This window comes from Mobula hypostoma, chromosome 19 (assembly GCF_963921235.1).
Source record: "Mobula hypostoma chromosome 19, sMobHyp1.1, whole genome shotgun sequence".
Taxonomy (NCBI): domain Eukaryota; kingdom Metazoa; phylum Chordata; class Chondrichthyes; order Myliobatiformes; family Myliobatidae; genus Mobula; species Mobula hypostoma.
Window position 1 is genome coordinate 37,586,003 of NC_086115.1, and position 25,828 is coordinate 37,611,830.

Consider the following 25,828-nt stretch of genomic DNA (forward strand, 5'->3'; position numbering starts at 1 on the left):
GACGAGCTCAGCATGAAGTTGCACCGAGGCAGACACCAATGTAGTGGAGGAAGGTTTGGGGATCATTACAGGGGAAGGCTTGGAACATGGACTGTTCTACATAGCCAACGAAAAGGCCAGGCATAGCTGGGTCCCATGCAGGTGCCCGTGGAGAAAGTGAGGACCAGTTCTGCCAGATGGAGGAGGGTGGTGACAGAGGGGAACTGGTCACTGTTTTATTGAGAAAGAAGTGGAAAGCTTTAAGGCCGCCTTGATGGGAGATAAGAAGTGTATAGGGACTGGACATTCATGATGAAAAAGGCGGTCACGGCCAGGGAATAGAATGGTACTGAGGAGATTAAGAGCATGAAAAGTGTTGCAGATGTAGGTGGGAAGGGACTGAACCAAGGAGACAGAATGGAATCTAAGTGTGAGAATAGAATGAAGTAGAATGTGGCTTTCCCTTCTAGGACATCGGGGTTTCCCTTCCTCCATCATTGATATCCATTGTTTATTTAAGGACCTCCCAATAGTAAATATAAAGGAAATTGTTTCATTGCCATGACTTGGGCTGACCAAGGATTAAATACAGACCAGCTATTAAAACTCAGGATGGTGGTGACATATCTCTTCCAAACGGAACTTAACATTACTGTTAAGTGATTCATAGCTCTGTGGCTGTATACTTGGAATGCACTTAAACTTTAATGGTCGGGCATTGTTATAGTTTAACAGATTTAAATTTGCATGTTCTTTAAAGAGCAACATTTGTAAGTAACTCTATTAATGAGAATCAGTGACTATTGTGAATGAATTTTAATGGGAATTGACAAGTAGAAACTTGTTTATGTACTTTGCCATTTGTTCTAAACTTGGATATTCTAATGTAGCACTTTTTAAAAACAAGTCTGAGCAGCAGATTGACTATCATATATAGTAGCATCTGACTTTAATATCCCTTGCTCACGTGCACACAAGCTGAATGTAATTGTAGATTTTTTGGAACTTATGAAATATTGTTCCATTGACTCAGATAATAAAGATTTTTGAAGTGGTATAAGCTATAAACGTTCAGTGCAGAAAACAAAATTTTGCCCTCACTTTCACCTTGAATGATTGATCAGTAAAAATATAAGAAGTCTTCTGTGATGATACAAAACACCCCTCGCATGTAAACAACAGGAATTCTGCAGATGCTGGAAATTCAAGCAACACACATCAAAGTTGCTGGTGAACGCAGCAGGCCAGGCAGCATCTCTAGGAAGAGGTACAGTTGACGTTTCAGGCCGAGACCCTCTGAAACGTTGACTGTACCTCTTCCTAGAGATGCTGCCTGGCCTGCTGCGTTCACCAGCAACTTTGATGTGTGTTCCTCGCATGTAAAGCTTTGATTCCTAGGCATCTTGCAGCATGTGCCATGTGCAATGACATTTTTATGTAAAACGTGACGAGTTTCCTTAATAATTTTCAGGATATTGGATGACTTTAAATACATGTTTCACTTTGCTTCCTTGTCTTGAAAGAAAACTGAGTTCCATTTTCACATGCCTCCTCAGCAGTGAAAAGTTCAGCTGATGCTGAGGTGCATCACTGAGATGCATCATCAGTGATGTCACTTGGGATCATTGGGTGTTTCAGGTCTTTCAACATCAGGCGACCCAGCCAGGGTTGATCAGGCCCAGGCTGGTGTCCCAGCAGCTGTGGTCCACGGGCCACACCTCTTGATCCACAGCCATCTGGAGTCTCACCCAGCAGCCTCTGTGATGGTCCTAATGCTCTTTTCTTTGCAGCCCCGGTAATGCCAAGGGAACAGTAGGCTAAATGAGCTGAATGAATGTTAGCAGTGGGTGTTTCTTGTGAAATTCAAACTCTGAATACTCTCAAACTGACTCCCTTCAGTTTGCTTCCCAGCCTGCAAAGTGACATGGTTTAAGACTGTACCTTTTTGTTTGTGGTAACATTTGTTCTTAATGCAGCTTGTCAACATCCGTAGGTTGCTTTAATCCAAAACAATGCAGTCTGCTATTTTTTTTTTAAACTAGCACTTCGTGGTGGAGTAATGTGGGAAGAGAGCAAGGGATTACTTTGAACTGGATTGTGTGTCCAATTCAAGTCATCCAATATCCTGAAAATGACTGAACATGTATGATTGTGTATGAAGTACAGGCAGATGAACGTAGATCTTTGGAATGATGAACATTGTGAACTTGCAATTGCCTTTTTTCATTACAACTAGGGACATTCACTTTTGCTTCCCTTCATTTAGTGACCAGGAGCAATTTGGTGTGGTAGTATAGTGAAATATGAAACCTGTTTATTATTATGATAAAATTGAGGAAAAGCAAAGGAAAAAGTCAGGATAGTGCGTCCCCTCAGGAAGTGTTCAGTTTGTGTTAAATTCCTTCTACAAAATGCATGGTGATTCTGATATTACTGCAAGGCATTCTGGGAAATTTTGGTCAACAGTTAAGGTTAACATTGCAGATCTGTCATTATGGACTTGTGTATAGCCCATATTTGGTACAAATAACAGATTTTCCTACCCAAAAAGTCACTGAAAACCACTTGGATTTTGGAGGATATGCAGTTGTCAGGATCAGCTTTGTTTTTTGTATTTTAACTAGCTGTAGTTAATCTTTCTGCACATGTTGTCTGGTTTGCTCTTGTATGATTCATCCAGTAACAGTCATGATGTAGAACCTCTCTGCATTAGTAACTAAACTACTATTGCCACTTAGACTTGGGTGTGGTGAGTCTTGAGCACTTGTATAGCTAGGATGCCGAAGACGTTTGCACAGTACTGTATTTGTCAATGTGGAACAGAGAACAAGCTTAGATGGGGTGGGAACAAATGACATTGGGAATGGTGATGGTGAGGCACCATGGGAGGGGTGTGGGACAGGTGGCGGAGGAGGAGTGCCGGGGCGGGGTAGTGTGGGTGCAGGCTCTCCCAGCCCTGAGATATTAATCAAGGTCATTTGATTCCAAACAATTGGCTTATTGATCATTACAGAGCATCTCTTTGGTGCTTCCCACTCCTTCCCTCTCCCTTCACCTTTTCCCAAACATGATTCCCCTCTCAGTCCACAATAGAGATCCATATCAGAATCAGGTTTATCATTGCTCACATATGTCATCAAATTTGTTTGTTTTTGCAGCAGCAGAACAGTGCAATACATAATTACTACAGTACAGTGCAAAAGTCTTGGGCACACTGGTTATATACAGCATATGTGCCTAAGACTTTTGCACATTATCGTATGCAGGATTGGAGGGCCATGGCACAAATGTAAAGAGGTTTGGGCATAGTAGAAATGTTAGTAGAGATGTACCTGTGGATGGTGTGCTAGAACTAGAGGAAGGGGGCATGTATCAGCACAAGGCTGGAGACAAGTTGTTGTGGCTTTTGGAGCTTGTGGGTCATGGAGTTGTGAAGAGACCTGGGCTGGACTGAAAGCTTGAAGTAGGCTCTCAGTTGGCTTGGGTGTAAGAGTGATATGGGTGGAAGTTGGTAGAGCTGTGAGGGCAGATGGTAAGGTTGGTGGTGTTGCAGTTTTGGAAGATGAATGGTTAAGACATGAAGCTATACCATGTACAGACATGAAGGAACTTGGGGGATGAGGTTTGTGGTGGGTGTAACAGATGTTCAGTCCCTTGTAAAAGTACTCAGTCCCCAATCCTTTGTTCACATAAATGAGGATTGCAGCCAGGGATATTGATCAATTTAACTGAGAATTTTTATCTAAGAATCAATTCTTTTTTTCCCTCCACAGTAGAGTCCAAAAAAAAGGGAAGATTGTAAAACTAAAAATTCAAAAACTGAAATGTCAGTAGTTCAAAAGTATTCACCACTCCCCTTTACTCAGTACTTAGTTGAACCACCTACTGTAACTATTGCATCCAGAAGTCTTTTTGAATAATTCTCTATTAGCTTTGTACAATGTGATGGAGAACGATTTGCCCATTCTTCCTTGCAGAATTGCTCAAGCTGTGGCAGGTTAGTTAGGGAGCAGCAATGGACAGCAGTCTTGAGATCTTACCAAAGATGTTCAATCAAATTAAGGTCAGGACTCTGACTTGGCTGCTCCAGGACATCAATTTTCTTAATTTGAAACCTCTCCATACTTGCTTTGGTCATTGTCTTGATGAACAACAAAATTCTTCCTCAGTTTAAACTTCCTGGCAGAGGCAAGTAGGTTTTTATCAAGAATATCTCTATATTTAGCAGCATTCATCTTCCCATCAATCCTGTCCAGATTTCCAGTCCCTGCTGAAAAGCATCACAAACTCAGCAGGCCAGGCAACATCTGTGGAAAAAAGAACAGTCGATGTTTCAGGCCGAAACCCGTCAGCAGGAGAGGAGAAAAAAAAGGCTGAGGAGTAGATCTGAAAGATGGGAGGAGGGGAGAGAGAAACGCCAGATGGTAGGTGAAACTTGGAGGGGGAGGGATGAAGCAAAGAGCTAGGAAGTTGATTGGTGAAAGAGACAGAAGGCCATGGAAGAAGGAAAAGGGGGGGGGATGAGGAGCACCAGAGGGAGGTGATGGGCGGGCAAGGGGATAACATGAGAGAGGGACAAGGGGATGGGAAATGCTGAAGGTGGGGGGGGGGGAGACATTACTGGAAGTTTGAGGAATCAATGATCGTGCCATCGGGTTGGAGGCTAACCAAACGGAATATAAGGTGTTGTTCCTCCAATCTGAGTGTGACTTTATCCTGACGGTGGAGGAGGCCATGGATGGACATATGGGAATTAAAATGGATGGCCACTGGGAGATCTCGCTTGTTCTGGTGGATGAAGTGTAAATGCTCAGCGAAGTGTCTCCCAATCTACGTCGGGTCTCACCGATATACAAGAGGCCACACCAGGAGCATCAAAAACAGTATATGACTTGAACAGACTCACAGCTGAAGTATCACCTCACCTGGAAGGACTGTTTGGGGCCCTGAACGGTAGTGAGGGAGGATGTGCAAGGGAATGTGTGGCACTTGTTCCGCTTGCAAGGGTAAGTGCCAGGAGGGAGATCAGTGGGGAGGGACGAATGGACAAAGGAGTTGCGTAGGGAGCGATCCCTGTGGAAAACAGAAAGTGAGGGGGGAGGGAAAGATGTGTTTGGTGGTGGGATCCAGGTGGATGTGGCAGAAGTTTTAGAGAATTATGTGCTGGACATGGGCTAGTGGGATGGTAGGTGAGGATAAGAGGAACCCTATCCCTGGTAGCATGGCAGGAGGATGGGGTAAGAACAGATGACAATGGAAGATTGAAAATGATGTGAAATGGAAGAGATTTCATTACTTTACAGGGGTGATGGGATGGTGTTACCTGGCTGATGTGCAGTATTAGATTTATGGCACAAGTACCGCTTAGTGTTGAGGCCAAAGAGTCTCATCCAACTAAAAGCCCACCTTCCACATCTTTACAGTATCTTCTGAGTGATGCTTTGCAAAGTTTTCACGGGCAACAATATTTTTTTTGCCAGGGTTTCTTCCTTGCCACTCTTTCATAAGTACCTTGTTTTTTTGTGCAAGGCCTTGTAGATTGTGGAGCCATAAGCGTCATCTCCAGTTGCAGCCATTGACTTCTGCAGCTCAACCAGAACAAATGTTGGCATCGCAGTAGCCTCTCTTACGAGTGCCGTTCATCTCTGGCAACCAGGTTGAGAGGGGCAGCCTTGCCCGCACACGCTTTTTCAGTTCTGCCCACAAATTTTCTATCGGATTGAGGTCAGAGAATGATGTCAAGTCTGGTTCATCCTTGGGAGCAATTTCCAAATGCCTGAAGGTACCACGTTCATCTGTACGAACAATAGTACACAAGTATAAACACCATGGGACCACGCAGCCGTCATACCACTCAGGAAGGAGATGTATGCTGTCTCCTAGAGATGAACGTACTTTGGCGCTAAAAGTGCAAATCAATCCCACAACAACAGCAAAGGACCTTGTGAAGATGCTGGAGGAAACAGGTAGATAAGTATCTATATCCACAGTAAAACGAGTCCTATATCGACATAACCTGAAAGGCTGCTCAGCAAGGAAGAAACCACTGCTCCAAAACCGCCATGAAAATGCCAGACTACAGTTTGCAAGTGCACATGGGGACAAAGATCTTAATTTTTGGAGAACTGTCCTCTGGTCTGATGAAACAAAAGTTGAACTGTTTGGCCATAATGACCATCGTTATTTTTGAAGGAAAAAGGGTGAGGCTTGCAAGCCGAAGAACACCATCCCAACTGTGAAGTGTAGGGGTGCTTTGCTGCAGGAGGCACTGGTGCATTTCACAAAATAGATTGCAACATGAGGAAGGAAAATTATGTGGATATATTGAAGCAACATCTCAAGACATCAACCAGGAAGTTAATGCTCGGTCACAAATGGGTCTTCCAAATGGACAATGACCCCAAGCATACCTCCAAAGTTGTGGCAAAATTGCTTAGGGACAACAAAGTCAAGGTATTGAAGTGGCCATCACAAAGCCCTGACCTCAATCCGATAGAAAATTTGTGGGCAGAAACTGAAAAAGCGTGTGCGAGCAAGGAGGCCTACAAACCTGACTCAGTTACACCAGTTCTGTCTGGAGGAATGGAACAAAATTCCAGCAACTTGCTGAGAGAAGCTTGTGGAAGAAACAATTTAAAGGCAATGCTACCAAATACTAACTAAGTGCATGTAAGCTTCTAACCCACCGGGAAAGTGATGAAAGAAATAAAAGCTGAAATAAATCATTCTGTCTACTATTATTCTGACATTTCACATTCTTAAAATAAAGTAGTGATCGTAACTGACCTAAGACAGGGCACGTTTTCTAGGATTGGGTATCAGGAATTGTGAAAAACTGAGTTTAAATGTGTAAGGCTAAGGTGTATGTAAACTTCTGACTTCAACTGTAAATATTTCCACTTCCTGTTGCAGATTACATCCACTGTTTTAAAACTCTTTGAATTGGTAACCACAAAAAAAATGGAAATGCTCATGGGATTTACATTATCCAAGTGATCCTAAGCTGCATTAGTAATAATGGTCTTGATCTTTTTCCATAAATGGGGAAAAAAACAGAATCTCAAATTTCCTGAGTTAGTGGGGAATAGAATGGAAAAACTGTTGTCATTCCAGTGAGGAGCAGAAATCCAATCAAGAACAATAGGATCATGAGTGAACAGGAAATCCTGGTTAATTGTGAATGTTTTTATTTCCAGTTAATTTGTTAAAAGAACCATGCTGTTTTAGTTCTCAATTCTCAATCACTATGCCTCCTGACACCTGTAATTTTGTTTGGGTAGACTGCGGATTGAAACTGAGGCTGTGAGATGGGGAATTATTTCTTCAAGCAAGATTAACCAGCTGACAGGATAACTATAATTTATGAAAGACTAGGTTGCTGGGATAGAGCATGTGATTTCATTTGCAATATGCGGCTGTCTCTCCCTCTGGTAAATCCCATCATATGCCTGTGATATGGCAGCAGTGCACTTACTGGCCTTTACTAGGATGGCAGTGTAACCTCCTGCTCTGCAGGTTCTTCTTAACCTCATCATGGGCTGTGCCTGGTATTTGAAACCTGAATCTGCTTTGCACAGATGTAGATGCACTTTAGTGAGTGGGTAAATTACAAAAGGCAGTAAATTCTTTATTACCTCAGGAACAGGGAGTGGCTTTCTGTTGTGTGGATGTGGTTTTGTTAGATGCTGAGTGGCACTAAACTTGTAGGAACACACAAAGGCATTTCAGGGAGCAAGGTACAGACAAGTTGAGATCTGCTCCTACATTTGACTTTTTTTACTTTCATTGGTCCTTGTGGTATTCACTGAGGAGTCCTTGATGTCAAAATGGTGCAAGGGCTTCTGGATGGTACCTTGCTAATTTTTATTTCTGAATATTAGTTAAGACATACATTTGAAATGGGATAAGACTGCAATTTGGTGTACTGCATTTAATGATTATATCTGATTGTTTCTGCCTGTTTGTTTTTAATTTGAGGTACAGCATGGTAACAGGCCTTGCTGGTCCAACGAGCTCATACCGCCCACTTGCACCCATGTGACTAATTAACCTTGTCTTTGTACGTCTTTGGGATGAGGGAGGAAGGAGAAGGCCCTCGAGGAAACTCAAGCGATCACCAGGAGAATGTACAAACTCCTAGCTAGTGGGGAGATTTGAACCCAGTTGCTGGTGCAGTTATAACATTACTCTAATTGCTACACCATAATGAAGAACCAAATGCAGACAGGATTTGCATATGTCATGGGATAGCATTTTTCTGACTATAAGGGTAAACCCAAATTTGTAGTTGCTGTGGCTTTCTAAATTGTCCATTCTCTGTGAGTTGATGTTCAGCTTACTGTCATGTGCACAAGTACACGTATGCATGGGCGCAACGGCAAAACTTGTAGAACCATCACAGGCCCCCAACATCATATAAGCACCACAATTGGCTTCTGGCGTTGAAATGAGTGACCTTGAACAGCGTCTTCTCCTCAACTTGAGCATGGGACTCCAGCAATTCAACTATTTCAGATCACCAGTTTGTGCGGGAGCTAACCAGTTCTGATGGAAAAAGAAATCATCGATCTGTGATGTTACCCCACAAAATGCTGGAGGAACGCAGTGGGTCAGGCAGCATCTTCAGAGGGAAATGAGTAGTTAACGTTCCAAGCGGAAACCCTTCACCTGCCCCGATGAAGAGTCCCGGCCCGAAAAGTCAACTATTCATGTCCCTCCATAGGTGCTTTACTTTATACTTTATTGTCGCCAAACAACTGATGCAAGAACGTACAATCATCACAGCGACATTTGATTCTGCACTTTGTGCTCCCTAGAGTACAAATCGAGAGTAAATATTAAAAATTTAAATTATAAATCATAAATAGAAAAGGGAAAGTAAGGTAGTGCAAAAAAACCGAGAGGCAGGTCCGGATATTTGGAGGGTACGGCCCAGATCCGGGTCAAATGCGTGACAAATAATATATATCTGTTTTTGCATGATTTTTAATCAATTCAATATGTGCATACTGTAATTGATTTTAGTTATTTCTTCTATATTATGTATTGCATTGAACTGCTGCTCAGTTAACAAATTTCATGACACATGCCGGTGATAATAATTCTGATTCTGAAGTTCCCCCAACATTTTGTGTGCATGTTGCTCCATATTTTCAGAATCTACAATAATACTCCGGGTAAACCTGCAATGTTAATTTGTTTTTCTCCTCTGCATGTGTGACACTGAGGGTGCTGAGTAGTTCCTGCATACTCTCTCCTCAAATGTTGCTCTGTATCACCACTGTTTATCCTTGATCCATTTTCCTCTGTCCTCTCTCAAAACTGTCTTTTTGTCATCCACCTTCCACGCATATCATTGACACTAACAAACACTACTTTCCCTCAGTCAGCACTATCTCTAGATGTACCACTGACATTGCCTTTTAAAAGACATTTCCTCCTCCCCCATCTGTTTTATGTTTGGTTTTTAACTTTAGTCTTTTCTCAGAGCTAATCATCAGTCTGTAAGATTAGCTCTCAAGCAACACACATCAAAGTTGCTGGTGAACGCAGCAGGCCAGGCAGCATCTCTAGGAAGAGGTACAGTCGAGGTTTCCTCTGTACCTCTGTTCCTCTGTTCCTCTGTACCTCTTCTTAGAGATGCTGCCTAGCCTGCTGCGTTCACCAGCAACTTTGATGTGTGTTGCTTGAATTTCCGGCATCTGCAGAATTCCTCGTGTTTAAAATTAGCTCTGTTTTTTTTTCACATTCCACAGATGCTCCTGACCCAGTATGTTCATTCTGAATATTCAACATTTGCTACCTTTTTGTATGAAGCTGACATGTTTTGTACATAACCAAAATTTAAATGTACCAGACTTTGTGTTTGGCCAGCCTCAGCAAAGGCTGGGAGATTCCTTGCTACCAGCGTCATGGGGAGGGACAAGCTTTGCCAATGAACAGGCTAATTCAGTGATTAACACAACTCCACTGGTCTGCTCCACTTCTCACCTGAGAAAAAGGCAAACACTCATAGTCATGGCAGCGACCTGTCTGTCAAAGGCTGACATCCTTGTTCCCCAAGTCTGTGATGGTTATAATTTTTATCACACCCATGTCCTTAAAGACTTGATGGCTACCATCTGTTTGCAAATGAACACTTCATTAACATGCATACCTCATGAAGGTACTGTTTGCATTTCACACAAACTGACTGAGAGATGTGGTTGATACCAAAGGCGTCCACATTATATAAACAAAGAAGAAAAGTGGGTCTCTCCAGCTGAATTGTGATGTTGAAGCAGCACACAAAAAGCTGGAGGAATTTAGCAGGCCAGGCAGCATCTATGGAAGAATGCAGCTGACATTTCGGGCTGAGACCCTTCAGCAGGACTGGAGGGAAAAAAAGGTGAGGAGTAGAGTTAAAAGGTGGATTTGAGGGGGAGGGGACCTTGAAATCCCACCTTTAAATTCTACTCTTTTTTTTCCCCTCCAATACTGTTGAAGGGTCTCGGCCTGAGATGTTGACTGTACTCTTTTCCATCGAGGCTGCCTGGCCTGCTGAGTTCCTTCAGCATTTTGTGTGTGTGCGTGTTGCTTGAATTTCTCTTGTTTGTGATGTTGATCATCAGTTGGAAATTGACTTGCACCATGTTAGTAATCATCACATCATTAAGATAAAGAGCCAGACTTGTGTCACACCTTTCTCCTGCTGAATGGGCCAGAATGTCTGACTGGCATTTGCCATTCTCACTTGCTACAATCTTGAGGTGGATGGAAGCTGTGAGCCAATGAGTACTTGCTGGTGGCCTTCCAAATGGCTGCTCATACACTTGGCAGTTCCCCCTGCAGTGGATGGACAGATACTGAGCGAGTGAGGAAGAAACGTTACTTGAAGAGGACTGAACAGTGAGAGGAATGTTCTTGCTACCCGCTACCTCTGAGATGGTAACTTACTGGACTGTGTTTAGATGATGCAAGTACTGAAATTGCCAAACACTGGGGATGGAGAAGGCAAGTGCTTGTTGTATTACATACCAATCAGGCAAATTGCTTTGTGTTGGTTAATGGAGTTGTGCATACCGAGGTGATGTAACAGTATTTCCTGACACTCCTAGTTCTGGTAAATGAATGCAACATCCTTGATGATGTCTAGTATTGAATTCCATGCCAAAGCCTTGGCCCTACCTCAAACCTACTTCTGTAGCCCCTGTGAATTTCCATTGGTAGTCCATATGCAATTCTAGTCAGCTGTGACTGTCAGAATGGGATCCTGAAATAATAATTCAATAGCATCTCGTAAGGGAGGGAAGTAGACTTTCGGAGTTGGTTCCCTAAAATAACGAATAGTAAACAGTACAAAAAGCTTAAATCTTTTTTGCATTTTTGTCATTCTGTAATATACTGAAAATACTTTATACTTTATTGTCGCCAAATATCACTGCTACCTGTATTACTTGGGTCCGTTTTCCACATTACGAAGCTTTCTGAAGCAGTGATACATTTGCATGATTGTAGGCAAACCTTAAAAAGTCATGTGATGACTTGGTTCTACACAAGACCTTGGCTTCCAAGTAACTGTTGAACAGTTGGGGATGACGTGATGTGAAACAGTGGAGCTAATTGTTAATGCAACTTCAGTCAGAATTATTTGTGGGTTTAAAAAGAATTGGAGTAAAATCTCAATCATTGGTTATCTTCTGGGTTCCTGATCTCGTCTAGTTTCAAGTCTATTTTGTTATTGGTGCTTGCTCATCAGTCTGAGCACTAATCCCTTCACCTTGCAGAAGGTAACAATCTTTTTTAATTCAATTAAGGCCCAGGGCTTGGAAAATTCTTCACTAGTATACCCACAAATATATACCTGCTATTACAATTAGCCTGCCAGTTTCTTGCAGATAACATAGAGGTGTATAACTACGTCCACTCCTTACTCTTCATTCCAGATTATTTAATCTATACAAATTCTTTTAAAAAATCGGTCTTTCTTTCTGAACTCACTTTTGTACTTGATGTTTTGAGAACATAATTATAACAAAAATAACTCCCCATTGCTATGCTCATCAGGAAGCTGATTTATTCATCCCAGAAACAGGTCTTCTGTTGCTGATTTTTTTCCCTGAATGCTTTTTTATTACAGGGTAGGTATATGGTGGAATAGTGGGCGAAGACAGGCCACGGGAGGGAGTCAGCAGAATATTGATGGGAACTGTTGAGCAGTAAGTCCATCCATCAAAGGACAATGATGTGGACTTGAATGTCAGAGCAGTAATGATGCTATTGAATGGTGAAGCAGACTTGAGGAACTGGATGGCCCTCAATAACATGCAGTAATTTTAGTGTGTGTCATCTACAAGATTCATGATATCACTTCCCAAATCTGTAGACTTGTGCTACTTTGGACAAGGGCAGCTGGCACAGGGTCACCGCCTGCTCTTTCTTCAAGTTTCTTATCGATTTGGTTTGAAAACATGTTTGTTTATGACATCGTGAATTGCTGTAAGCACTCATTAAGTTGGATAAAATTAATAGCAAGGGAAGCGGCTAATGTTTAGATTAATTTCTCATTAGATGATATTTCTGAAGCAGGTCCTTGAAGGGGCAGCAGGGTAGCATAGTGGTTAGCACAACGCTTTACAGTACAGACGACCCAGGTTCAATTCCTGCTGCTGCCTTTACCTTCGCCCTGTGACCATGTAGTTTCCCCAGGTGCTCTGGTTTCCATCCACAGTCCAAAGAAGTTCTGATTGGTAGGTTAATTGGTCATTGTTAACTGTCCCAAGATTAGGCTCAGATTAAGTTGGGGTTTGCTGGGTGGCGTTTTTTGAGGAGGCGAAAGAGCCTATTCTGTGCTGTATCTCAATCAATCAATCAATCAGTCAATAAATACAACCTGAAATGTTAACTTTTCTCCCCCTCCACAAATGCTGCCTGACGTGAATATTTTCACGTAAAGGAATGATCATTTTCTTTTTTTTATTTATGCTTTCAGCAAATGGGTTTTTTTTTGTTCCATTGACTAAAATTCTCTTAACACCCGGACTGATGATACCATGAGATTATCTTCATATGGACTGAAATGCTTCAACTCTGCATCACCAACACCAGTTTAAGATGACCTAAGCCCCTGGCTTTGATAGTTACACTTGTGTCCAATTGAATATAATTAAGGTGCAAAATTAGTTGCACTACAAAAATAACTGTAAAGGAGAAGAATCAAGTGTAGCAGAGGGCAGATATAATACTTGATGCAATAGTAAAAGGTTAATCGGCTTATCTAGAAAATGTGTCTGCTCCTGTTATTTCAAGAACTTGTAGACAAATCAACAGCTTTTGCTGTTGATAACATCTTTCTCTGTGTCTGCTTGCATATCAGAAACATTGTTATGGAGTGTGTCATGTGATACTGGAATACAGACTATCCTAAATATGATTTTGCTTCTGAACCATGGAAAGCAGGTAAACTTCGTATTTTGCTAATTCACTGTTAGTAGTTGGCCTTGCATTGATTTATTTTTGACCAGATCCACTCAGCATATATCTGGCTGGAAAGTGCAATATATTTAAGGTGAAAATTGGCCACAACTTTAATAGAACTTTAAGTCAAAAGTGGAACACTTATTATGTTTCAGAATTTGCAGTTGGTAGTAAAGCAATGTCACTCATTTCTGACATTGAAGAAAGTTCTCTATATGTCTGGCATTACTAATAATGAGAAATCTCCTTTCCAACTGTCTGACCCTCTTGGGAATGTGTTGAAAGACAAAATGGTATTGGTGTCCATCAAGCTGAGTGAGACAGGAACTTAGTTAAAGCTTTGTCACAAAAAGCACAGCTGTACAGTAATTAATACCAATTTTTAACTACTTAATGTGTGAAATTAACCTTCAATATGCAAATTATTAAGGAACTAATTGAGATGTGAGCATTTAAACTATTTCAATATCATAATATGCCAGACATCCCACCCTGCAAAAAACTCATTTCAGAGAGGTAGCACCATCAATTTGCGGGAGACTCCCAGAACTTCCAGGAGAGGAGGGATGTCTGCAATAGAGTAGCTCCTTAGCAGCTAGCCAGCTAGTTTAAATAATGTTAGCTATGCTAATGAATGAATGACACCGTTAAACTCACCTCAACATGTCTTTTACAGTCTTAACCCACCATGGGCAATAGAAAAGTCACTGTTGCAAACAGTGCAGTGAGCAACACTGTCATTATTTTTGACCCCTATTAGGCAGGGGTACACTTTAGTGTAGTCTGAGGTGACGTACGTTTTATATTTTCTTTTTTTTTGGAACACTCTTCCATGGTGCGCGCACTCTCTGTCTCGCGTTCTCACTCACTCGCTCTCAAAAAAAATTTTGTATATAATTTGCGGGCATCAGGGAGCCACTAGTAATATGCAGGAGACTCCCAGAACATCCGGGAGAGGTGGGATGTCTGATATGCAAAGCAGTAGGAACCGCTTAGTACTGCATTTTAAGTCAAGTTTTCAGAATACTGTATATGTTAAGATTCAAGACTGTTTAATGTCATTTCCTGTACACAAATGTAAATGATCCAGTGCAGCACAAAAAAACCACTAAAGATAAAGAACAAAAATAATTTTATAAAACACAATATAGATACATAAAATGGTTGGTATACATTGATTGCATGTCCATAATGGGACACTAGGCACAGGAGTCTCTGTACTTAAGGTGTCTGGCAGGAAATAATAAAGTAGTGGAGGGTGGAGATGTTGATTAGCATTGCTGCTTGGGGAAAGTTTGAGTCTGGCAGTCCTGGCATAGATGCCCCCTCCTGAGAGTGGGGAAAAATAGCCCATGGGGAGGGTGGATGGCATCCTTCATGATGTTACTGGCCATTTTCTAGCACTGTTCTGTGTGTATATGTTCTTGATGGCAGGTAGGCAGCTGTAAGTGATACGTTGGGCAATTTTGACTACCTGTTTTGGAGCTTTCCTGTCCTGCAGTGCAGTTTCTGTAATCAGCAGTGATGCAGCTTGTTGGGATGCTGTCTTCTGCTATTGTACGTGACGTGAGCATGGATGCACATAGTCCAGCTCTGTTCGACCTCCTCAGAAAATAGAGACATTCTTAAGGTTTTCTGACTGTGTAGGATGTATGCTGGGACCATGAGAGCTTGTGTGAGATGTGCACTCCCAGGAGTTTTAAACTGCTTGTAGTTTCCACTGCTGTATACTGTATATGAAAGTCACTGAAATATACGTGTATGAAATTTGCATTTCATGTACTTTCAAGTTCAAGGGGAAAAGGCTGCGACAGAGACCTGAGAGCAGCTGTGCAGGAATAAAAATGGTAAATTACTGGATGAAAAAAATATTATTTCCAGTGTTATTTAGTTCTTTAGTAGTCATTACTACGAGATCCAGCAAGATGTTCTAAACTGAGTTTCTGTATAGAAATACTGATTTGTCATTGGAACAAAATCCACTGCTGATGAGTTTTGAGATGGCTAGTAATGGCTGTTTCACTTTGGGATTGCTTGGTGCTCGTCACTCTTAAAGGTGCTGTTGTGCATCTTGTATATAACAATGCCTGATTAGGCCAGTTGTTATTTTTTTATTTGAAGAGATGAGTTATGATTTACTTAAACTAACGCTGAGTAAGGGAGAGTGAAGTTTTCATGAATGGAAGATACCAGATATTGCCATGGGGAAGGAATGACTCTGAACACTTCATTTTAGAGATGTTGTCAAGCTAATTTAATTGCAGAGTTGTTAGTTTCAAGTGTATTTAATTGCTGGAATATCTAGGTTTAACATAATAGCATTTAATTTTCATTTCTTCTAGGTTTATTGGTTCTGCAACAATATCCTTGAGAGAGCTTGCAAGTGGTCAAAGAACATTGCCTTTGAAGAATATCCCTTTGCTCAGTGAAAAGAAACAGGCAACTGGGGTAGGTAAATTTTGAGCCCTTCATATGCCTCTTGTGTTTACTAAGGCCACCACTGGGTAAGAATATATTATTACATCTTTTGTTTTTCTAGGGTAGCTATTGAACAATTCCTCAATAAAATTATTTTTGAGCGTCCTAACTCATATGAATGAGAGTTGTAAAGACTAGATTGCGGATTCAAATCTGTGCACCAGAGTTTAAATTTGGACACACCAAAGTCCAGATTCTCAATCTAACTGGGCAAGACTTCATTACTTGTGCCTAAAATGATGAGGGTGGTTGGTGGTGAATGATAATGTACATGTTACTATATACTGTACATTAATTTCAAATGTATATCTTGCATACTTCCCTTCTGTTCTAGCTCTTTTAGTATTTCAAATATTTTGCTATTCCACTGCCCTCACAGTGCATTGTGTACAAAGCTAGGCAGGGAGTTAAACACCTTCTCAAAAATCACCTGAGCTGGATGCTTTCTTCAGGGTTTTTAATGAGAAAACTGTGTGAAAGTGCAGAAAGTTAAGTAAAATATGTATTAGATTCAATACAGAATGGCTGTGCACCAAGGTATACTAATATTATCAATTATTCTCAGAATCAGTGTTAAACAAGTTAATACACACATGCAACATTCTATAGCTGTGCCGTCATGTTCCTGATGTGCACAGATGTTGTCTCTGCCAAGCAACAGGAGAACCTCGGCAAAAAAGACAAGTGGGGGAATTTTGTCAGCTACGTCCTTAAGATGTGAGTGACCACAAGCAGCTTCAGTAGTTGGGGGTTTCATCCCTGCTGTTGGGAATATGGTTGCAGTCAATGGGAGTTGACAGGGATGGGTAGAACTTCCCTCCTGTTGACTCCATGACAAATTCACTGGCTCAGTTTCCTGTAACTTCTGACGTACCAGAACATGGCTTTAGAATGTACAGGGAACTAGCTACATCTGATGGATGCTCAGCTGCCTCCTCGCCTTGCTCTGCTGCAGGTGTGCTGGAACCAGAAGTCCAAGGTGCTGGCCCTGAATTTACAGCTGTATCTGGGTCTAATTCATCTTGAGTGTCAATAGGTTCTTGCCTCAGTTTCCTGGAGGCAGTTGGTGCTTGCTGCACCGTGTGTTCATCTGTGTTCTACAGTACATTGTTACTGCTTCTCCCGATCTCCGTGCTGCCCTCCCCAGGTTCTCCACCACCCTCCCGATGACTGTCTTGTCCACGTTTGGACTGGTTCTGCCTCGGGCCTTCTCTGGCCAGTCTCAGCATCTCACTCAAACTATTGTCCGATGGTGATTTATCACCGCGGTCTGGTGCAGCGAGTGAGGGCTGTACAGTTGGTTCTCTGGTAGCTTCTGTTGAAAGGTGAGCCACCGATGCACTGTTCAGCCCTTGTCGGATCTTGTTAGGTGGTGAACATCCATGCCTTTCCAGATTAGGTGGGCACGTCTCACCTTCCAACTTAAATGAAGGTTCATCTTGCTTTTGGTTTAAATCTGAAGCAGAGGTTACAAGTTCAGGAGGAAGGCCAGATAAAAACTTGGCAGGAAAGTGTTACACTCTGGTTCCATCGGCTGTGTAAGACTTGGGAAGATGAGCTCCGGCCCCGCCAAACGTGGGAGATGGAAGTGTGAGCCCTCTGAATCCCCCTGTTTGTGTGCAAGTCTGCGTGATTTGTTCCCATTACAAATAAGTACCATGATATAACAGACAGTACACTGCATACAGTAAAAGATTTAGCTTTATAATTCTTAATTTGACTAAGCGGTTAGTAAAGGGAAAAAAAAAGGGGCCCAGTTTAATAAAACAGTCTAATGTGCACAAGTTGGAGCTCATGATTTCCCCTTTGCCGATCTTCCTTCGATCTCCCCGGGCTTCGTTGAATCACGGCCCCGCTCCGGGTCGACTCCTATGACCTCTTCTCTCTGGCATCTTCGCTCTTCTCCCCCAACAAAGCCCCAAGCCCAAACTCAGTGTCCCTTACCGGAGGAACCTCCCCGAAATCTAGCCATTCTAATCGGATGGAATACAATTCTCCTGTCTCTTATCTTCAACAGTAACCCAAACAAACAGCGAGAACAGAACAGCATACCAGAGGAAAAAAATATGAACCATCTGAACCAGGGCATTACAGAAGCATGACAGGAAGCTAGTTCCTACCTTTTCTTTTATTTCACCCTTTGTTGAGCAACCGTGTCATATTAAAGGACTTGCACCAATGGTCAGTTCTTCACTTACCTCCTGAGAGAGAGGACCACCACCGTCCAAGTCAGTCGCTGCTTTATACACCTTTACCTCAGTTTTGCACTCCTCCTCGAGCAGACTCAATGTAGCCTCTGTACGAGCTTTCTCCGCGTCTGTATGAGCTTTCTTTGCATCTATATGATCTTTTTCCATCAGCATTCCCAACTTTGCGCTTAGCGTACGCTGCTCTCATTCTTGCCGCTTCAACTGTGCCGCGAGCTTGTGTTGCAGCTGTGCGTATCGTGGTTTTGCTTGAGCATTCAGACGTGTATATTGTTTCACTCCTCTGCCCTCACTGTGCATTGTGTCCAAAGCTAGGCAGGGAGTTAAACACCTTGTCAAAAGTTAACCAAGCCAGAAGCTTTCTTCAGAGTTTTAAATGAAAAAAACTTAGTGAAACTGCAGAAAGTTAAGTAAAACACCTATTAGATTCAGTACAGAAATGTTACGTGCTTTAATATCAATAAGTTTCAATAGGTATATTTAATGTCAGAGAAACATATGCCATATACATCCTGAAATTCTTTTTCTTCGCAAACATCTATGAAAACAGAGGAATGCACCAGAGAATGAATGACAGTTAAATGTTAGAACCCCAAAGCCCCTCCAACTCTCCCCTCTCAGGCATAAGCAGCGACCCCCCCCCAACAAAAAAGCATCGGGGCCCCACTGAGCACTCAAGCGTGCAACAAAGCATCAATAAAGACACGTACTTGCAGTACCCCAAAAACTATTCATTCACCCGGTATTCGACATACCACAGGATCTCTCTCCCTAATAAAGGAAAAAGAGGTGTCCCCGTTTCACAGCGACATAACAAGCAACTTGCTGATTTATGATATTAAAAGTCTGTTGCGTCACTTTTTCCGAGTTCTGCGCTCAGAGAGCTCAAGTCTCTGGAGACACCACCCACGGCAGCCAACCCACTGCTCCCAATGTTCCGTGTTCTCCCGTGATGCCTCAGTCAGGGGCACCGGCCTTGAATCAGCCTGTCTCCAGAGCCATGAAAATCCGGCACCCTGAAGGTGCGCTAGTCTTCCAGGCCGCGTCCTTGGGATATCAAAAAGCAGCCAGTCGTGAGGCCCTGGGAGCAGGTCCCATTCCCACAAAGAACTGAAGTCGGAGTGTAACTCTGGGTCAGGATCTTCAAAAGAACCTTGAAAAGAGGGAAAAAAAGAGATATCAAGGATGGAAATAGAGCTATTTCCAAAGATGCAAGCAAAGGCGTTGCCATTTAGAGCCATCATCACTTCACTCCGCTGCTCTTGCAGTATACTAATAATATCAATTATTCTCATGATCAGCATTCAATAAGGTAATGCACACATGTAAAATTCAATAGCTATGCCATTGACTAGAGTGAACTCATAGTGCAACGATGGCCAGGAACGATAAACATAATACTTCCTTCAAAGTACATCTACCAAATGTTTACCAATCTTAAGACTCACAGGAGCAAATAAAGAGGGGAATGGAGATGAATGTTTCAGCTATGTTTGCTCAAAGTCAGAATCTAAAGTAACCTGTGCAAGAAATGATGTATAAAAACAGCTTTATGAACAGGAAGTGATGTTTGTAGAAAATGAAGCGCTTGCAAAACGAACAGTGCCTCTAGTGGCAGAACATCTATAGTACCGTGCAAAAGTCTTTGGCACATAGGCACCCTAGCTATATATCTAAGACTTTGGCAGGGTGCTGTAGTAACATCGTGTTTTGTACTTCCACAAAAAAAAACACATTTCATGACGTATGTGAGTGACAATAAACCTGATTCTAATATGTGTCTCTATTGTGAACTGAGAGAAGGAAGGTGGCAGAGAGAGCGGAATCACAGTTGGAAAAAGGAGAAGGAGTAATAAAGTTACACAGGCAGTTTGTAATTTTCCATTGCATGCTACAGAAACACAAGATTTGGTAGGATTTGTATTTAATTGATCCAAAGCAATAATAATTCTTTGGGTATTTAATGGTTGGTTGGATTTTCATCGAAATTTCATGCCGTTTGCTTTTTAACTTAGCATGAAGAGAAGTTTTTAAAAATAGCTTTTTGAAACTGGGAGTTACCTGTATTCATGGCTGTGTCTTAATACAGCAAGAATTCAATTAACTGAATTGTGTGATCAGTTAATGATGCTGTGAGGTGGCAATTTAAAACAATCCCCATTTGTTTTTGCAAACATTTAGTTGTGTAACCACTTGCAAGAGCATGGAGTTACTGAATGCATACAGTATGCCGTTCTGTTGGGATAAAATACCCCATCTGCATTAATGTTTCATTATAATTCAAAGGCTGAATTTATAGTGCATAGTACTTTACCTGTAATCAAAATAAATGGGAGCTTAAATGAGAAATTTGGGTCCTTGTACTTTGTTTTTAGAATGTTCAGTTTTCTACTTGAATAGATTAATTGAAAAGTGTAAAGGATATGGGAGAAGCTAAAGAAACACTGATTACCACTAGTGAGAAATGAAAAAACAGAAACTAGTGAGTCATTGAGAAAGCAGAAGTTTTGGAGGTCTGTGTTTACAAATCTCATTTTTAAAACAATGCAATAATTGGGATAAACACAGAATTCACCAGAAGGCAAGCTGAATTAGATAGAATGGGTTGTGTTTGACTAGACCTGTATGCAATTCATATGGAAGATTGAACAGGGGAACAATTGAAGCTTTTGAGATTTGATTGGATAAATGCAGTGAAGAATTTTGTCTTGCAGCTTTTCCACTCCAGGGAGTAGTTAAGATTTTGAGCTGGACTGTTCAAGGCCATCGAAAGCAGAAACAGGTTTAATATCACTGGCATAAGTCATGAAATTTAATTTTACAGCATTGGAACAATGGAAAAACATGATAAATATAGAGGAAAAAAACAGTAATACAGTAAGTATATACAGGTTATGTCCATTACATAGTTAAGTAGTGCAAAAAAAATCTTTTTTTAAAAAAAGTAGTGAGGTAGTGTTCATGAGTTCAATGTCTATTTAGAAATCAGAAAATCGGGTGGCAGAGGGGAAGAAGCTGTTCCTGAATCGCTGAGTGTGTGCCTTCAGGCTTCTGTACTTCCTTCTTGATGGTAACAACGAGAAGAAGGCATACGTCCTGGGTGGTAGGGATCCTTAATGATGGCTGCTCCTTGAAGATGTCTTGCATACTATGGAGGCTGGTACCCATGATGGAGCTGACTAATTTTATAAGTTTCTGCAGCTTACTTCATATTGTATGGGGTGGGGCTGCTGCACAAGATTGGTGATGCAGCCCGTCAGAATGCTTTCCATGACACAGGGAGAAAATCATTATCAGATGTCGTTCAAACAAGATCAATTGAAGTATCAAAGCTCTAGATTTCTTTTGGCTCTGGATGCTAAGCCATATGGATCCTCTAGTACCTCACTTACCACTTGGGACATGAAGAAGGTTATCAAAAACAGTAAAGAAGGAGATCAGAAATTACAGGGTAAGTGAGTTGCGAATTGGCCAGGTTCTTTGCGCGGCAGTGTGCAGCCCCATAGATCGCTTTTCCTTTTAAAGATGAGGCCTGTGGTAAGTTTTTGGACTCCAGGATCAAGAGCCAGTAAAACTCCACTCTGAAATAGCAGCAAGCAAGGAACAGTATCAATGGAATTGAAAAGCAAATGAGTCAAGCCTGGGTATCCAGTCCTAGGCTTGACCTATCTGCTGGAAACCAAAAGCAGGAGCTCCATACAAAGCAATTATCAGTAGGTCTGGTTGTTTTAGTTTCCTTCTATGCACAAACTGTTCTATCATTGAGCACTGGAAGATAGCTTCCAGAATGCAAAGTATGAATTTAGCTTTGCTTCATTTTTAAATAATGACCCACAGATGATCATTTTAGTTGGTATTTTTTTTAATTCAAGGCAACAATAAACTTGGTGGCCAATTATGAACCGCCTCCTGGATCAGGACCACCTAACCAGTCTGACGCTGGAGATTCTGCTGTACAGGAGACAGTTGCAGGAGGTAAGGCTTCATTATTTGTTGAGTTTTCTGTTTACTTTTTATTCTATTTGAATGTTTCAGCATTCAATCCATTTGACGTGTCCAATGATCTTGGCCTTCAACAAGAATTGTGAATGTTTGGTGTTAAACTAAGGTGGCAGAATATAATCTATGGAGGAAAAAAATCTTCAGTCCAAAGATTTATTGGCTACACAGTTCCTCGGATCTGTTAATTTCTATCTGTTCATGCATGATGGGAATTGTTTTAGCTGATAAATATAACATAAATCCCTTGACTTGTAAAGTGTCCGAAATAACAACACGTCTTACCTTTCATCTGCAATTCGAAGGTTCAATGATGTTGAGGGTTACATTTAAATTCTAACTTCACTGGTATGTTCTTTGGTTTAAAACTATCATTAGTCATAATAGTCAAAACTAATGTTTAATGGTCTGGTTCCAATCAAAGATTTCAATTGGTACATCTAATGTCAGAGAAATGTATACAATATACATCCTGAAATACTTTTTCTTTGCAACCATCCAGGAAAATAGAGGAGTGCCCCCAAAGAATGAATGACAGTTAAATGTTAGGACCCCAAAGCACCCCCCAGCTCCCCCCTCCCACATGTAAGCAGTAGCAAAGCAACAATCCCCCTTCCCCACCAGCAAAGTGGTTAAGGCATGGCCAAGTGGTTAAGGCGTTCGTCTAGTGATCTGAAGGTCGCTAGTACGAGCCTCAGCTGTGGCAGCGTGTTTGTGTCCTTGAGCAAGGCACTTAACCACACATTGCTCTAGTATCTGAGCGAGGAGTGGCGCCCCACACAGACTTCCAATCTGTGCCTCGTAAGGCATGAAAATGCCCGACGCAGGCCTCTCTTGGTCTGAGTCGACGTTCCCCTCCCCACCAGCAAAAAAAGATCAGCACCCACCACCGAGCACTCGTGTGCAGCAAAACATCAGCAAAGACGCAATACCCCAAAAACTACTCATTCACCCTGTATTCAGTATACCACAGGCACTCTCTCTTTCCTTAATAAGGGAGAAAGAGATGTCTCCATTTCACAACAAGAGGGGAGACGTAACAAACATCTTGCTGATTTACGATGTTAGAAGTCTGTTGCATCACTTTTTCTGAGCTCTGTGTCCAAAGAACTCGGGGCTCTGGGCACGCAGCCAGCTTGCTGCTTTCGATCTTCTGTCTCCCATGACACACTGAATTCCTGCAGAGACACCGACCTTCAGTCCGCCCATCTCCAGAGCCATGAGATCCTGGAACTGCGAAGGCAAGCTAACCTCTTAGGCTGCATCCTTGGCATATCGAATAACGGTCAGTCATGAAACCGTGAGAGTGGGTCCAATTCCCACTAAGAACCGAAGTCAACGTTTAACTCCAGGTCAGGGTCTTCAGAAGAATCCTGGAAAGGAAAAATAGAGATATTGAAGATGGAAATAGAGCTGTTTCTGAAGATGCAAGTAAAGGAGTCGCCGTTAGGCACGTGGTCTCCTCCAGATTGGAAGTGTCACCAAAATATACTCCAATCTGAATGTATCATTCAGTTAGGTATGCAATATGCTCAGTGTACAGTGGTTTTCAGGACCTGTGATATTTGCAAATCATATTTCCCGTCGCAATATGTAAGAAATTTGTGCTGTACATCTTCCCCACAACTGTGTAGGTTTTCTCCCCCTTCCAAGGAAGGTTAATTAGTCACATGGGTGTGATTGCGCAGTGCAAACCCGTTGGGCCAGAAAGGCCTGTTACCATCCTGCATCAGTGAATAATAAGTGATTTCTTTTTATTGACAGGCTGACTAATGTCTGCTTTGGTACTTTTAAAGACACAGCCAGTAATGTTGAGATTTCTGTATCAACATTTAAACTGGATTAATTTCAGGTGCATTAATTTTCCACTCCTACAAAGACTGCAGAGGGATTAAAGCTTTACTCTGTAGTCTTGCTCATGTAATGATAGTCATATTCATTGATGAAATGTTTATGTACTGTTTCTTAAACACTATTATTTTAATTTTTGAGAACATGCAGACCAGAGCATGTTTTTCTTTTCTTTTTCCTGTTTAGCCTTTCCAGTAAGTGTTTTCCAAAAAAAATGTTCTTCCTATTAAAAAGTAAATGCAATCGATGCATGTCATTAACTCCATCCATTATACAAAGCAACTCACTATGTTAGCTTATCAATAGCACTAATGTTTTATTTTTAAATAAGCATCTCCCATGCTTCGTTTGTGCGATAAACAGGCTCAGCCCTTAATGTTCAGTGGTGTCAATATGCTGTGCTGTGGTCCTGTTCCACAGGCACTTGTGTCTGTTCCAAGGCCCAGAGCATCCACCAATATGTACTCCTGCCGCTCGGAATGTTCCTCTGGACCACAGTCGTTTGTGGGCACTAGCATGAGAAGACTAAATGCTGAGCAGACCAAAGTGCATCTTTGACTGAGTCACTGACAAAATAGAAAAAATCACTTGTGAGAGATCGCTCAGATCTCACGCTGTGTAACATGGGATAAGTGCTAGCCAGGAGCTTTGCCAATGGCGTTGGAGTCAGAGTTATACGATATGGAAGCAGGCCCTTTAACACAGCAGTGCCAGTCAAGATGCCTTCCTGATCTAGTACCATTTGTCTGCATTTGGCCCATAGCTTTACAAACCTTTCCCATCCATCACCATTTCTACAACTCCTCCCTTGGCACCTCCTACACTTTCACCACACTGATTGTTAGGGAAAAATTTGTTTTTCAGGTCTCCTTTCAATCTTTCCCCTTTAGCTTAAGTCTGTGTCTCTAGCCTTTATTTATGCATCTTATAGCTTTATGTCCCTTTGCTCCAAGAGAGATAAAGAGGCGCCACCCGATCCATTTCTCTCCTTTTAATTCAAGTCTCACAATCCAGGCAACATCATGTGAATCCTTTCTGCACCCTTTCTAGTTTAATCACATCCTTCCTATAGAATGGAAATCCAAATGCAGTCTCACCAACATCCTGTAGATTGTAACAACGTCCAGCTGTTGTGCTCAATGCCAGTCCGATGAATGCAAGTCTGGCAAATGCAGCCTTCATTTCCTTTTTTTTACCCAAGTTGTCATTTTTTTTTTGTCCTATGTACTTGTGCACCCAGGTCCGTCTGATCTACAATGCTCCCCAGAGCCCTGACATTTAATGTGTATACATTGATCTGGTTTAACTTCCTGAAATAGATTACTTTGCACTTGAGTAAGTTGAATTCAATCTGCCATATTCCTTTGTCAAGTTTCCCAGTTGACCCAGGCTCTTTGTAACTTTGGGTCAGGGGTGCCCAAACTTTTTTAATGCCATGTAGCATTCCCATTAACCGAGGGGCCATGGACCCCAGGTTGGGAACCCTTGCTTTAGACAAACACATTCACTGTCCGCCACGCTAATTTTGGTGCCAGCAGCAAACGTGCTAATCATGCAACCCACTTTTTCATCTAAATCGTTGATTTATATAGACAAACAGCAGGCAACCCAGCACTGATCCCTGCAACACACCACAGGTCACAGGTCTCCATTCTGAAAAAGAGGTCCTCCACTATCACAGGCTAGCTTCCCCTGGAATCCCATTGTGATCTCATCTTCCACACCAGTCTTCCATGCAGGACTTTATCAAACTCCGCACAGACATAATCTACTGCCCTGCCTTAGTCAGTCCTCTTCTTGGCCACCTCCATCAAAAACCTGAAAAGAAATTTGAGATACTAGTACCCACGCACAAAGCC

General features: G+C 41.9%; 1 protein-coding gene across 1 annotated transcript in view; it reads left to right on the forward strand.

Annotated features, from left to right (window-relative positions):
- The window catches only part of LOC134358974 (myoferlin-like), a 272,012-nt gene that overhangs the window by 29,283 nt on the left and 216,901 nt on the right, over positions 1-25,828 (forward strand). The window contains exons 4-5 of the mRNA XM_063071715.1: positions 15,777-15,882; positions 21,992-22,094. Of these exons, the coding sequence (XP_062927785.1) occupies positions 15,777-15,882; positions 21,992-22,094 (209 nt within the window). The remainder of the gene's footprint in view (positions 1-15,776; positions 15,883-21,991; positions 22,095-25,828) is intronic.